The 15,121-nt window shown below is 48.9% G+C and overlaps 1 protein-coding gene across 1 annotated transcript in view; it reads right to left on the bottom strand.

Annotated features, from left to right (window-relative positions):
* Nucleotides 1-6,446, bottom strand: part of Tmem132c (transmembrane protein 132C) — a 320,703-nt gene extending 314,257 nt beyond the window's left edge. Inside the window, exon 1 of the mRNA XM_037198265.1 lies at nucleotides 6,225-6,446. Within this exon, the coding sequence (XP_037054160.1) occupies nucleotides 6,225-6,330 (106 nt within the window). The 5' untranslated portion in view covers nucleotides 6,331-6,446. The remainder of the gene's footprint in view (nucleotides 1-6,224) is intronic.
* Between the last annotated feature and the right edge of the window lie 8,675 nt (nucleotides 6,447-15,121).

Here is a 15,121-nt window from a genome sequence, read left to right as displayed (position 1 = left end):
AGGTCTCTGCACTGGGAAGAACGATGTCTATGGATTTTGCTTACAGCATCCACCCACCCACTTCTGGTAACAAATGGCTCTGTGGTTTCCCTCTAGGAGAGATACTCCCATCAAATCTGGCATGGTGGTCCTGTTGGTTGGTCTGTCTCATCTGGCTCTAGACAGAGGTGGATCTGACTGGTCTAGCCACTGCACATCTACACTATGGAATTACTGGAGATTTTTACTCATCTCCAGCCTGGGGAGATGCTAAAAACCAAAAATGATCACCCCCACCCCCCCCCCCCCGCAACACACACACACACACACACACACACACACACACACTTTGACTCTCAAGTTCAGTCCAAGTCTGAGGGTCTTCATCCCCACAATCTATAACCTGAGCCAGAGACAAAAATCACCTAAAATGACCAAAACTCCCACTGCTTCTAAGCAGTGGTACCCTGTGAGAAACAGACATAAATGACAGCCACAGGGACCCTACAGCAAGCTGCATAGTATGCCCAGGAGACCCAGGCCTCCAGATTTTTTGTGAGGTCTTTAGCTTGTGAACCCCTAACTCGTTTCTTCTCCAAAGCCTCAGATGCCTCTGCTGCGAACAGCCTGGGTCCTCTGAGCAGTTGCTCCAGGAATGGGCAGAACTGAGGCTCAGTACGAAGCTGCCCTTTCAGGGCCACTGAGTCTGACCCCAATTAGCCTGTAAGTGACGCTTCTCCACGCGGATCAAAGGATGTGCATTTTATGTAGAAAAGATATCAGATCCTTGGTGGCTTCAGGATTCCAACCCTTTCAGAGTCCTATTGTATTGCTAACAACTGTCATGGGAAAAGGATGTGTGTACATTGCAAAAGATGGGATGTCGGTCTCTGAAGGGTAGCATAACCCATTCTCTTGGAAATTTTGCTAACTCAGACGCTGGTATTGACCTTCCTCGTCTCCTAGAGGCAGCAACTTCTAAATCCCCAGGGTGCTTAAACAAGAGAAGCGAGTGAAGGTAGGAGACTAAAGACCTGTGGGGACAGCGGCATCAGCAAGCCCAAAGTGCCCACTCCGAAGCAAGCGTGAGCCGACGAAACGAGATTCTTCACTCTCCTAGAAATGATACAGCAACAGTCCTTAATCAACAATTCTCTTAGCGGCACCTAACACATAAGAGTGCATGCACTTCAAAAAATGATTTTGTGTAGAAGGGAAAAAAAAAACAGACCATACTGGAAATATATTCTTTTAAGATTAGGATAAAGCCTATGGAGCAGCATAATGCAGCTTGAATATCCACTTTGATGAATTAAAGATACACTTTGTAAACCTTAAGGCAATGGGTAAAACTGAATAGGAAGCACATATGAGCCCATAAAGGGGATAAAATAGAACCACAGAAAATGCTTAACCCTAAAACCTAAAAAGACATGGGAAGAATAAGGAGCAGAAGGAACATGAAGGGAAAACATGTGCACAGTGTCAGCGCCTAATGTAAACATGCCGATAATTACATTACATATAAAGGGTATAAACATTATGATCAAAAGACATAGATTAGAAGACTGGGTAAACAAAGGAAATCCAACTCTATATTTTTTGAAAACCATCAACAATAAATATAAAAGACTATGATTTGGGGCCAGAGAGATGACTCAGTAGTTAAGAGTACAGGCTGTTCTTTCAAAAGACCTGGATTTGGTTCCCAGCACCCACATGGCAGTTCACAACCTTCTATAACTACAAATGGCCTCTTCTGGCCTCTGAGGAGATTGGACTCACATACTCTTACTGGTCTCAGTGTCTAGAGATTCTTGTGACTTTGGCTTAGGGGATGATTTTGTAGATTTGGCACCAAAAGTACAATTAAGAGAAAATTTCCTTAAAATTTAAAATCCGATTTTCCTAAGAGAACTGGACAGAAACATCTTTCAGACACTGTCCAATGAGAACTCATGTCCAGAACACAGAAATTACCTGAAAAGTCATCAGTAAACAACCAATTTTTTAAAGTGGGTACAAAGTATTTGAAAAGGTCATTTCACCAAGGGAGATGTCCGGATGGCCATGCAGTCCAAGGACATTCCACCTTATCTATCAGAAGACTGAGGATAAACAAAGCCCCAAAGAAGTAAATAAAACATTAAAAGTAAAAATAAATAAACGAAATCCTAAAGAAGGGCCAGTGAGATGGCTCAGCAGGTAAGGGAGCTTGCAGCCAAGCCTCACAATGTGAGTTCCGCCTCTGGGATCCACATGGTGGAGAGGTGAGAACCAACTCATCTGAGTTGCCCTGTGACCTCCACATGTGTGCACCCACACATATACATGCACACGCCAAGAGAAAATAGTCTTAAAATACCAAAGAAATATGAACTACTTGGCTACTGGGTTTGGTGGACAAAGCAAACAGCAAAAATACTAAGTATCACAGATGATGTAAAATGACCCAGCTGAGGGAAAACAAAATGCCGAAGCTATCAAATCACTCGGCAACACTCCAAGGCCTCGATACTTATCCAGGAGGAACAAATGCATGCCACTCAAAAGGCTGTCTGTGAATATTCACAACTTTTGCATAACCGATAAAACCTGGAGTCCTTCAAATGGCCTTCATTTGAGAAACAAGAGAACTGATACAGCCACTTAAAGGGAATATTACCCAGCATTCAAAAGGAATGCCCACCACTGGGGCAAAGGTGACCACGGAGTGCATTATGATAACTGAAAGCCACGCACGATGTGAGCCCATCGCGGGAATGTTATTAAAACAGGAAAAGTCCAGAGACCAAGAACAGAGTGTCAGGAACTATGAATGAACGAAGGAGACGACATAGAGTTTCTGAAGGAGATCCAAAAGTTGGTACATTTGTCTGTGTTTGTCAAAACTTGGAACTATATATGTTAAAGGGGCAAAATTTCATTGTATGCATTTTTCCTCAATAAACACCCCTTGAACAAAGAAGATAAACTGGGTCCTTGTGGGATGGCTCAGTGGTTAAGAGCACTGGTTATTCTTTCAATTGATCTGGGTTCAAGTCCCAACACCCACATGGTGACTCACAATCATTTGTAACTCCAGTCCCAGGGGATCCAACATTTTTTTTCTGGCCTCCATGGGTACTGCACACATGGTGTACACAGATTTATAGACAGCAAACACTAATACACAACAATAAAAAATTTAAAAATATATATACAAGTCATAGCAAATAAAAGTATGATTTTTTTTTTTTTACAATCTACTCATAAAATCTGTATACAGTTGTGCAGTGTGGCTTAGGAGCCTGACACAGACACTTCAGAAACCTGGGTGATTTCACATGACTTCTCCCATTTTTTAAGACTAAAAATGTATTTTCATTTGATTAAAATACAAGTATGTGACTTCTTCCATTAAAAAAAAAAAAAGTGGGCAACCTGCCCAGTCTTTGCAAGCATCCTGTGGACAATCCATATTTGCTGAGAGTCAGGTTAGAAGGGAGAAAGGAGGCAAGGCAAAGTCTGATGGTCTATCAGTTGGGTTTCCAGGGACCTCTGGAAAGTTGACCGGGTGGGGATGCTGAGTGATGGATGGGAGAGGGTGGATGTGCATGTGGGCGGAGCTCCTGGTGCCCTCTGACAGCATCACCGTGGGCAGGGGAGAAGAAACCTCACCCTGAGGTCTCCCTAAGCCACAGAGTGCTGAGATGTCAAAGAACGATTTATTCATCTCTATTGCATCCCTTCAGTGGACAGCACTGATCTTGAAGCTACTTCTGGGCTCTGAAGCCTCCTCTCTTTGAAGGCTTCTGTGCGTCATGCACCATCGTCGATGGGATGGCAGGTCCACGTGCACAGCTTGCAGCCCACACCTCCACCGAGGCCTCTGTCCACCTGGGCATGTGCACATTGAAGTAACTGTGGACCTTCAAACAGGTTCCAGTGAGTTAGCTGGCCAGGGCTCTCTATCCCACCTTCTCTGGGGCCCCACACCTGAGTGGAAGCCATCACAACCCTCCTGAGGACCTCAGCCCCATCCACATGCCATTGAAGGTCTGACAGGTGTAGCCTATGTTTCAGCTCAAGCTGGGTCTGAATCTCAGGGAGGGAGCGGTTCCTCTGTTTCAATGCTCTGTCCTATTTATGGAAAACTCCCAACAACTGTGTTTTCTGCAAACCCTGGTGCGTGGCAAAGCTTCAGCATCAACAGTCAAAACCACACACGAACAGTCAAAAAATGCACACTTCGGTTGGTGCAAATGACTGGACAGTCTTCCAGGGTTCCACAAACCCCTCAGGGACCCTTATACAAAGTCCTGCTGGCATGCTTTTTTTTTTTTTTTTTTTTTTTTTTAAACAGTGGGAATTTAAACAAGGAAACAAGGATGAGAAGGTGTTTGTTTCTGTAAAACATCGTGTGGAGGAGCCAGGAGACAGCTCAGTGGCAGACGCATGCACGTGCATCCAAGAGGACCTGAATCCCAGACCCAGAAAACAACAGAAAAGCAGGGCAGACTGAGCGGGCTGGAATCCCAGCGCTGAGAAGGCAGTGATGGACAGGTCAGGGCTAGAAGACAGGCTTAGTCTCATGAGAGCGCTCCCCTCAAGGTGAGAGGCCCTGTCTCAAAAACCAAGGTGGAGACTGACCGCAGAAGACACTGAGGGTTGATGCCTGCCTCTGCATACAGGTGCGCACACACACCCGCTTGCACACGCATGCAATATCTCACAGAGTAAACATCAGGCTGGTTTAGGGGAGCACTGGAATGAGCTGCAAGCTTCTCATCAACGCTGCAAAGTGAAAACACATTTGGCAGACGAGGCTTCCGGAACCAACCTTAGGAGCCCCACCCGTTGAAACCTAGCAAATCCAGGTGCCCGGGGGGGGGGGGGGGGCGGGAGTTGCGAGGCGGCGGCGGCGGGGGGGGGGCGCTTTGCATCACATGGGTTTTCCCAGCCCCGCAATCTCCACCATGCCAGCCCCACCCCAGCGCCTTCAATCGCCAGCCCAAGGTCTACACCGGCCACTGCAATAACAGCCGCTGCTTGATCAGAAGTGAAAATCTGGGTCTCTTTCTCTCTTTTCCTTTCTAAATGCCCAGTAAGCTATTTGGTGATCAGAATCCACGGGGAGGTGTGTGCTGAGAGCAGCTTCTGGGTTAATAGCAGAATACAGGTAAAGGCTCCTGAATTTCTGCCCTTTGAAATAAAGGGGGAAAAGCCCGAGTTTACCCGGGGCTCCGAGGAAACAGGACCCATTGGAAGCAAGTGGCAGGCGTGTCTGGGGAATGCTCCTGGAGCAAGGGGCATTCCCCGGTTTCACATGGCGCAGTAAGGACTTTTGTAAAGCAAATTCTACTTTTTAACACCAATTGACAACTTGTCTCCCCGGATACATTTCCAACATAGCCCTGGAGCACGGGGCTGGAGAGAGGTCTGGACATCCGCGCGGGGCGGATTAGAGAGGAACCTCAGCCTCTCGTCCGTGTCAATGGCTGAGCTCGAACCCGCCTCGCTGCGGGAGGGCTCAGGACACGGTGGAACCTCTGCGCTTAACCTACGGCACGCAAGAACCTCGCCAGGACGCCACGACCGCACCCCGGGGCTCCGGGACTCTGAGCGCCTGAAGCCAGCGGCCCTGGTTCTTCAACCCGGCCCGCCGACAGCCGGACCCACAGAAGGGTAATAATCCGACTTAGCGACCATAGCAGCAGCGAGAGCTCTGGCCAGCCTGCGTCAGCCCGTTTGCACAAGTCTCCAGAAACCTGCAGAGTCCAGGTTCCCACGGCCCCGGGCAAAGAACCTAAGTGGGAGCCTGTCAGCGGACTCGCTGGAAACCAGAGCAGCCTGATGCTCCCAACGCCACCGCTCGGTGGTCTAATGTGGGGCTGAAAGTCCGGTTTTCTCAAAGCTGGGGAAGGGGCCGCGGGAAACTGGGGTCCTCCCCGCGTCCCGCCGCTGCACCGAGTCTGGGGTGCCCAGCTCCATATAGAACTCAGGGTGCAGCCCAGACCCAGAGTCTGGCAGCCACGCCCCCCGCTCTCCCGGAGAGAGACAGCAGGGCTTCGGGGTGGGCTGCCGCGGCGGATCCCGAGCCGAGCTCAATTGCTTGCAGCTGCGACCGGGGCGCGCTGTCTCGAGAACTGGAGGCTCTCGGTAGAACCCGGAGACCTCGCCACCCGTGCTACCCTCGCCACCTGCGCCCCGGTCCCCCGCAGCCCCCGAGGGACCCCGCAATCTTCCGCCAGCGCCCGCCTTACCTTGGCCCAGCAGCGCGGCCAGCACCAGGCTCAGCGCCCTGTACCGCGCCGCCCACCCTGGGGCCGCGCCCTCGGAGCGCATCGTGGCCGTTGTCACGCTACCCATCGCCAGCCCGGGCCCCGCGCCGGCTGCCCCATGCCCGGGGCCGCCCCCGGCAGCGCTCTGGCTCCCGCGGCTGCTCTTGCGCTGGTCAGGACAACTTTTCTCCGGCTGCAGCCGCGGTCCTGCGGATCCCGCCCCCGGGCCCGCCCACTTCGGGCCCGCCCACTACACCCTCCGGATCCGCCCACCTCCGGCCCCGCCCGCGGCCGGATGGAAGGAGGATGCTCGAGCTGCCAGGAGGCCCCGGGGCGCGCTGGCCTGGGGACCCAGGGAGGGGACCAGACGACTCGGGGACTTGGAATCCTCTCCTCCCGCCGCTGATCCCCCGCCTCTCAGCTTCCTGCCTCCGCGCAGCCACGTCCTGCAGGACGGCTCTGCCCAGGTGCCCGCCACGCAGGATGGAGTTGGATCCCTGCGCTCTGGGTCTTGCCACCTCCCACGGTCACCGCGAGGTCTCGCGGTCGTCGGTCCTCCACGGGCAACTTCAGGTCGTCTTCTGCAGAGGGCTGGAGACATCTGGAATTCAAAGTCACGTGCAGCTGTGGAGGAACTATCTAGACGAACGATTGGATCCAGTGGGATGTGTACCGATGTGTGCTAATACGTGTGCTCTGCGTGCCCCGCGCGTGGGAAGGCGCCGGCTAACCGCACTGTCTTTAGAAGCTGGCCTGGGGCAAGTGGATAAGGCTTGACTCGTTTTTCTGTATTTCACCCGATTTTTTGTATACACACACACACACACACACACACACACACACACACACCAGCTGTCCAGTCTTAAAACAAAAGAGCGCCCCCCCCCAACACACACACCATACACACTCCATGCCCCAAATGTGCCCTGGTAAGAATGGTTTCTCCGTACACCCTAGAATCTATTTTCTCCCGATTTCCTGGAGCTCCCTTCTGGCGTCACCAGGTTTCAGCAACGTCCCTGCAGTCTTATGCTAGGGTTTCATCGCCTGCTCAAGAGTCTGGGCAGTGTGCTGTGATAGGACCTGACACCCTCTCGGGGCTGGAAGTGATGGCTGAGGCTGACAGCCAAACTCTATCTGCCACTAGCTCTCCAGACCCGGGGGTCCCAACCTGTTCTGAGTCTCACACTGCGCAGACTCTGGATTCCTTCTCCCACCCAGGGTTAACTGGATTGTGTTGGCCAATCCTTCGGAAAAGCTTTCAAAACAAAACAAATGTAACAGTGGTTGATGAAAAAGAAATACCAGGGAAAGGGCCAACCTTCCCAACCCCCAGGTCTTGAGACGGCATAAGAAGTCCAAGGGTGCCTTGGCCTTGGGAATGAGCTCATACTCGAAAGGAGACCAGGCTCTCACAGGCCTGGATAGCAGCGACTTCATATTTAGGTGATGCTGGCAATGGCCCAACCCTCTGTCTCAACTAACTACTGTGGACACATCCTTGGGGAGCAATAATGAAGTCGCTTGGGCCCTTAGAATGGAAGGCACATTTTCTCATTTTTTTCTTTTAAAGAAAGCATGGAAATCTATAGAGAATGAATATTTGTATTCAAATATTTGGCTTCCTACCATCAGGGAGAAATGCAACTGCCCATTATTTAAGATTGAGGGATGGGGTCGGCTTCATCCTCCATCTCCTATTTCCTGAGTGGGATTCACCACTGTGTCTACAGCCTGAATCACCAGACAGACACCCGATGTCCTCCAGCCCCTTGAACCTGTGGTGATCCTTCCAGAATGATCAGAAGGGGACCAAAGCAAAGAGAGTTTCCTTTCTGCAAGCCCCCACTTTAAGACCTTCTTTCATCTGCCAAATGACCTTCTAAATATCCACCAAGCACTCTCACAGACCCAACAAATGGGACAGATGACTGTCGGTCCCTTTATCTCGGCGAGGGAAACCCACAGGTTCCCCAGGCTAACAAAGTTTCCTGTATTTATTTATTTTTTTTAAGCCTTGTATTATTGAACCTCAAAATCATTAATTCTTTAACTGAAATTGCTTCCAGATGCTTGCCTGAGTCTCATAAGTGACACCAGGGACCACTAATCTCCTCAAAGGGTATTGCAAAAGTCCCCGAAGGCTGTGGGCACATGGAGACAATTAACGTGATTTATAGGAGGGCAGAGTTATTGGCAAGAGAAAACCCATGGCCTCCACATGTGCCCAGGGCTTCTAACTGAAAGAGGCCGCTTTTTAGATTCATTTTGTTCATGCTGAAATCTTAAACGGTTGCCATTGCGTAAGACGAAGTATAGAACTTGGTGTGGCTCAGAGCGTCTTGCGCTGTCTGCTTCCAATCAGGGTGTGTGTCTGTGTGTTTCTGTGTTATATGTTAAATGAGCAAATGTCACTGGCCATAGGACAAGAACAGCTATAGACTGACCTTGTAAAGCAGCTGTGGTCAACTTGCAAAACAAACAGGATCTTAATTCTGGTGCTTACTGGTTAATGTAGAAAACAAGGAAGGGAGAAAAATAGAAAATACACATTAAGCTCAATATGGCAGTGATGCCCAGTGTAGACAGACACATTGAAACAACCCCCAGAATAACACGAGTTATTTCTCCATTCGGCAAACGCTATTTCCAGTCATCAGCTGGTTTTCTAGAAGGTTCTGAGGGTGGAGTAGACCAAGGTCCCCTGATGGTTATCTTTGATTGACAAGCTGGATGGAATTGAAACTCACATGGAAAGAAGCCTCTGAGTATGTCTGTGAGAGGGTTTTCAGATCGGTTCACCTGAGGAAGAAAGACACACCTTGAATGTGGTCAGTGCCATCCCATGGGGTAGGGTCCTGGATGGAATAAAAAGGAGAAAGTGAGCTGGGCACCAGCATCATCTCTCTGCTTCCTGACTGTGGATGCCATGGGACCAGCTGCCTCCTGCTGCTGCCCCCATGCCTTCCCCACCATGATGGACTGTGCATCCTCAAACAGTGAGCCTGAATAACCGCTTCCTCTCTTAACATGTTTTGGCCAAGTGTTTCATCACAGCCACAAGAGGTCCTAAACTCAGAATTTTTTCTTCCTTGGCAGAGAGGAACTACAGGGAGGTGAATGACCAAGGCTGCCCACCCGTTATGAGCTGTGAGTTTCTGTGATGCTTTAAGAAAAAAAAATGCAATTTTGAGGAGGGATCAACTTTCAGGATGATGAATGGAGGCTAGCAGAGAAGTTTTAGGAAAATGCACAGTGCAAAGGCCAGGCCCTGATAGAGAATGGCCCCTGAGGGCAGCCGAGGAAGCCAGGAGTGTCTTGAGGACCTCTGGATGCATCTGGGGACGACTGGACCAGTGCCAGGCAGAGAGGATCAGTGAAGCAATAGATGGACCTGTGAGATTGTGAGAGGGGAGGAGACACCTTGAGCAGCTGGGTATCTGGGGTGGTGCTGTATGGCACTGGGGAAATTCTAGGGGGGGGGCAGCCTAGGCTACTGATTAGGAAACTGAGGCCCATAGAGAAGGTGATATCATTGCTATGAAAATCAACTTTCCACGCAGGGAGCAGGTTCAGGTACTCAGGGCATTTGCCACCAAGCCTGAGGACCCGAGTTCAGTCCCCAGGATATACATGGCAAGAGAGAATGGACTCCCACAGGCCAGGTGTCCTCTGACCTGCACACCCCCCCCCCAACATGGGTGCACCTCAACCCTGGCAAATAAATAAATGTAAGATCAACCATCTAAACGCCACATTTTGATGCCCCCAGCTATGAGTTACAAGACCACACTTAGTGTGATCTGACAACAAGTCTCCATGTAGCAAACCCCAGGCTGAGGAGGAAGGAGCTGGGGCTGGAACATAAAATCAGGACCCTCTCCCTCCCTCCCTGAGTGAGAGAAATAGTCCCACCTTGGGCCCTCCAGTAAGGATACAACTATTTAGGGGCCACCTTCTGGGTACTTACTGTCCACTCTGGCTCACTTTCCTGTTTACTTGGTTAGTACTCCATCCCATGTTAGCTCCGACCTGCTCAACTCTGTGCGCCCAGCTCTACACAGAGTGTGTGTGTGTGTGCAGTGAGGGGCACTTATCTCACCATGAATGATCACCACGGATCTCTAGATGATGTCTCCGATGAGGACTCTGAGATGGAAACATCTCCCCTTTAGCTCAGTCAGTCATCAATGGTGATGATAATTCTACCAAGCAACCTGTGAACCTTATTGTCCTCGGTTCACAGACATGAAACCTGATGTCAGAAGGGACACGGTGGCTCTTTCAGGCCACCCAGCTTGGAAAAGGTTAGAAGTAGTTTACCTGGGGTAGCCTGCTTTCGGAGCCCATGTTCACATTCGCTTCACCGGGGTGATTGGTGTACAAGCTTGTGCTCACATGTGTCTGCTCCCGACACCAGGTGTCTGGGTGACTTTTATTGGGACTTATTTGTGATGATGGGATCTTTGTGAGATTTTTATCCACTCATTAGACAGTTCTATTTTGAACATTAAAGAATGATTCTTCGATGATAATGCTGCTGACAGTCTCTCAGCCCTTTATCTAACGGAGTCTCTGTATAGCTGAATATCCCTTGATGGGAACCTGGGCCTGGCTTCTCCAGGGAGGAGTGAGAGACTTGTTACTCTCACAGGTGAGAACATCAGGATTGGTGCTCAGATTCCTCTGCCTGCCTCTCACCCTCTCTCCCATATGATTCCTGTTGGATGCGCTGCTTCTCCTGCCTTGTTCGATAAAATCTACAGAGTGGATTCTCTCCTGGTCACTCCTCTGTCACTGGTCAAGAGCAGCAGATGCTTACTTACTACAGGAAATGGGTCAATGCACTTCAGATTGGGTTACAGATGACGTTAACTATAACGCATTTCCTTAAGCACATTTTCTACATCACTGTGGCCATCAGCTTCATTAACATCATCGTCATCCCCATCAGCATCACCATCTCCCATACAGAAGCATTTTGACAGGGTTAGCTCACTCTCATGACCACCCCATGGCGTTACGGTGGTTATTAAGGCCATTTGCAGGCCATTACGATTACAGATGGGGAACGGAGGGACTTCTGTCCCGTGTCTTGAAGCTGAAAATTGTCAGAGCTGGGATTCTAAACCGAAGCACTCTGGCTAGAGGTATCTTTTGCCGACTAAACCATTCTCAGCTGCCACTGTTCACATCCCACTGGGGCCCTTGTTAAAATGTGGATTCTGACTCTGTGGGTCTGGAGGTCTGGTGGCCACTGCCCTGCATTTCTGGAAAGCCTCCAGGTAGCATGGAGTGGTAGGGCAGGGGGATCCTTCTTTGAGTAATAATTTCTCTAACCAGCTCTTTACCTACTTACCTGCCGTCTCATCATCCAGACCACAATTATCTGAAAGTTTCGTCGACGTTAGCTCTTTATTGCTTCTTAAGAAGCAGCCACGGTGAGCAAACTGATCATGTGGCATCATCTCAGAAACACGAGACTGGACTGTTTTTTTGGGAAAGTCGGCTAATAGCAGTTACTCACTGCATAGTGAGTCCAGTGTTTGGACAGGGCTGACAGAAGTCAGCTCTGGCCAAAGGTACCAGCTACTCCATCACCTGCTTTCTGAGGGACCCTAATGAAGACAGACCCCTGCTAACCACCGAGGGACCTAAAACCTGGAATGAGAGACAAATGTCTGGTGTTGGAAGTCACTGGAATTTGAGGCTTACCTGTTATTGCACCCCAGTGTGACCCATTCCCATGCAGACCTCAGCCAATGATGTGTGTTGAGTGACATTCGCTCAGCTGTAGCCCTGGCCTTGGTGGTCATGGGATTCTGCAGGCAGGATTGACTCCCTGTGACTGGTCATCTTTTAATTCTCATGTAGCTGTCCAGTGATGGTTACAAGCAAGGTCCCTTGCCTGTAGGGAGCCCACTGGGAGAGCAAGGCCCGTGCAAAGCAATCTGGACCAAACCAGTTGGAAATTCCAGCAAGGAGAGAGGAGGTTTCCAGTGCTGCCCCACATGGAGGAACTAATGGTGGTTGATGTCTGCTGAGGTAGGGAGAGTGATCCAACCTCCATGTACACGTGGCCAGCACTAACTGAACCCCGCGGGTTATCAAAACCTAAAGACAAGGACATGGATTTGGGAGGAAGATGTGTTGGGGAGTATGGAGGCAGGGAGGCAGGGAGGGAGAGAGGTGGTTATGGCATTAGGACCTGTTAGACGCAGTCCATCCCATCACCCAGCCAAAAGCCATACTAACTCTTCAAGCTTCAGTGATGAGAGCCCCAGGTTCACTGTGACAGTGATTTTGCTCTCTTTTCTGATGTCTTTGCTTTTGTTTTCTTAATGGTGGAACACCCATAATTCATAAAGACCGACATTTTGAATATTTATTGGGAGAAAATTCAGTTCAAACTTTGCCATCACACGGCACAATTATAATCTGTCAGTTCCCCTCCCGGCAGGCAGTGGAAGCACCTGGGTTATTATGTTGCTTGTCAACTGTAGATTTATAGAGGACACAGATCACCGTGGCCTAGGGCAAGCTACTTTCAAACACCTTTCTCGGACTCACAGAACCTGTAAGCTTTAGCGAGAGCTACGATATTGCTCTTAATGTCCCACAAGACTCTGGTAGCCTGTTTAAAAGATTGAGCTCCGAAGGAACCCCACTAAAGTCGTGCTGTTTTGACAGCTGGAACAAGGCAATGCAATTGCCCTTAATTTGTGTGAGGAATAGTTCAGATCCAAACCCAGCCAGCCTGCAGCCAGTTACAGGGTCAACAGCGCCCCCTAGTGGTATTGACTGGCATTAGCTGCTGGCGCAGGGCACATGGGGGTCGGGGACGTATACAGAAAAAGTTCAGATTTCTGGATCTGGGCAGAATGACACTTTAGAGAGGGGTCTCCCAGTTCAATTTTGTTTCACACTTTTTGTCCCCAAGAGGCAGTTCTAAGCGCCACTGGCCCTTTATGTCTGACTCATAATACCAGTTGGATATGCCTTGGGGAGGCCCATCCCTAAAATGACTTAGGTGACAGTGATTGCTGCAATAATCCCAGAAGCTTGATGATTGAAAGCAGAGAGAGACACTGAGGATATGGAGCTCAAGGTTCCTAGCTGGACCAGGAGCAAAGCAAGAGAGAGGAGGGAGCAGGATTTGATTCCTAGCCTGCCCGCTCACAATAAAAGCCGGGGAGCAGGAATTGTTTCTGTGGCCATTCTATTTGCTGATGGGCTCCGCTGCCAGGTTCTGTCTGAAGCAAACAAAATCTGTGTATAGGTTGAGACCTTGAATGCCGAGGGAGAAATGGAGAAGAAAGAACCAGAAGGGGGCGTCGGAGGATAAGCAAAGCCCACGGCCTGGCTTCCTGGAAGAGTTTGTGTAGACACTCAGGAGGAGCCGAGCTTGGGAACAGCCGTCTGTCTGTTCCAGCTGCAGGGGGAGAATGAAGAAGAGAGGCGGGGACGTGCAGACTCTGGTGCAAGCCAGCACCTTCCTGGACCCAGCTCCAACCAGGAGACACCACTGAATACTGCATGAAATATAAAGCTGACAAGCTGACGCAGGAAGAGGGAAGAGCCTAGAGAGGGAGCGGCCTCTTGTCATTGGTACCTTTCTCTAGCAATCAGCTGCAGTCAGTCCCAGAAAGGGAGAACCGGCAGAAATCTACTCTTTCAGGCTTAAAGAGCCAGGCACAGAGTTTGCATCGATTGAAACCCCCCGAAACATAAGGAAGAATTTGAACAAAGAAACAGCAGCCGGTAAGATGACCCAGTTCCTGGATAGACTTTTTACAAATCATGGAATGACTCGCGATCCAATGTGCGTGGGGAAGACCCCCAAGACACATACCTAGGGCCACGAGGACTGGGTTGATGATATCCAAAACACACAAGACATTTTTTAACTTGAAAGAATTGCACTAAAACTTGAAAGAGATGCATATAATTCTGACGCATATAAAAATATTGACTTTCTGCAATGGCTGTGTTACTATTAGATAAAACAGACTTTAAACAAAGAGTGTATAACCAGGCACAAAGACCAGTCAAGGGGCAAGAGTGATGGCTCCGTGGTTACGAGTGAGCACTTGTTGCTCCTACAGAGCACATAGGTTCGATTCCCAGCACCCATCATGGTGGCTCACAGATATTTGCAACTTTAGTTCCAGGGAATCCAACTTCTTCTGGTCTTTACAAGTACTACACGAATGTGGTGCACAGCCACTCACACATATAAAATAAAAAATTTAAAAGACTCACCTTATTGTATAATGTTAAAAGTATCAGTTAAAGAAAATTATATAATATCACAAATATATATGAACCCAGTAACGAAGGCTCAAACCACATCAAACACAAAAACCACATCAAAAATGGAACAGGATTAAGAAGTGATGAGAACAATGCAAAAATTTCTGTTGGAGAATTCAAGCACTCACCATCAGTAATGGGGAGAATAATTCTCTCCCATATGTCTATCATCTGTCTCCTATCTATCATCCATCTATCTATCTATCTATCTATCTATCTATCTATCTATCTATCTATCTATCTATCTATCTACCTATCTATCTAGTATCATATACCTACTTACATATCAACATAACTATCATCTATCAACCATCTGTCTATCCATCTATCTATCATCAATCAATCAATCAGTCATCTATTTTCTCATCATCTATCCACACATCAATACATATCATCTATTTCTTGGTCTTCTTTTTGTCTTCCTATTGTGTGAGCAGACACAATGATCTGCACAAATTGTTAAGTACCTTCACACAATTAATAATCAGAGAATACCACCCTAGAACCAAGGAACATGAGCTGTTTGTAACACTTGACAATCTCTTAATATAGTGGTCTAAATCAGT

The sequence above is a fragment of the Peromyscus leucopus genome, chromosome 23 (assembly GCF_004664715.2).
Source record: "Peromyscus leucopus breed LL Stock chromosome 23, UCI_PerLeu_2.1, whole genome shotgun sequence".
Taxonomy (NCBI): domain Eukaryota; kingdom Metazoa; phylum Chordata; class Mammalia; order Rodentia; family Cricetidae; genus Peromyscus; species Peromyscus leucopus.
This window is presented reverse-complemented; position numbering and strand designations above follow the sequence as displayed.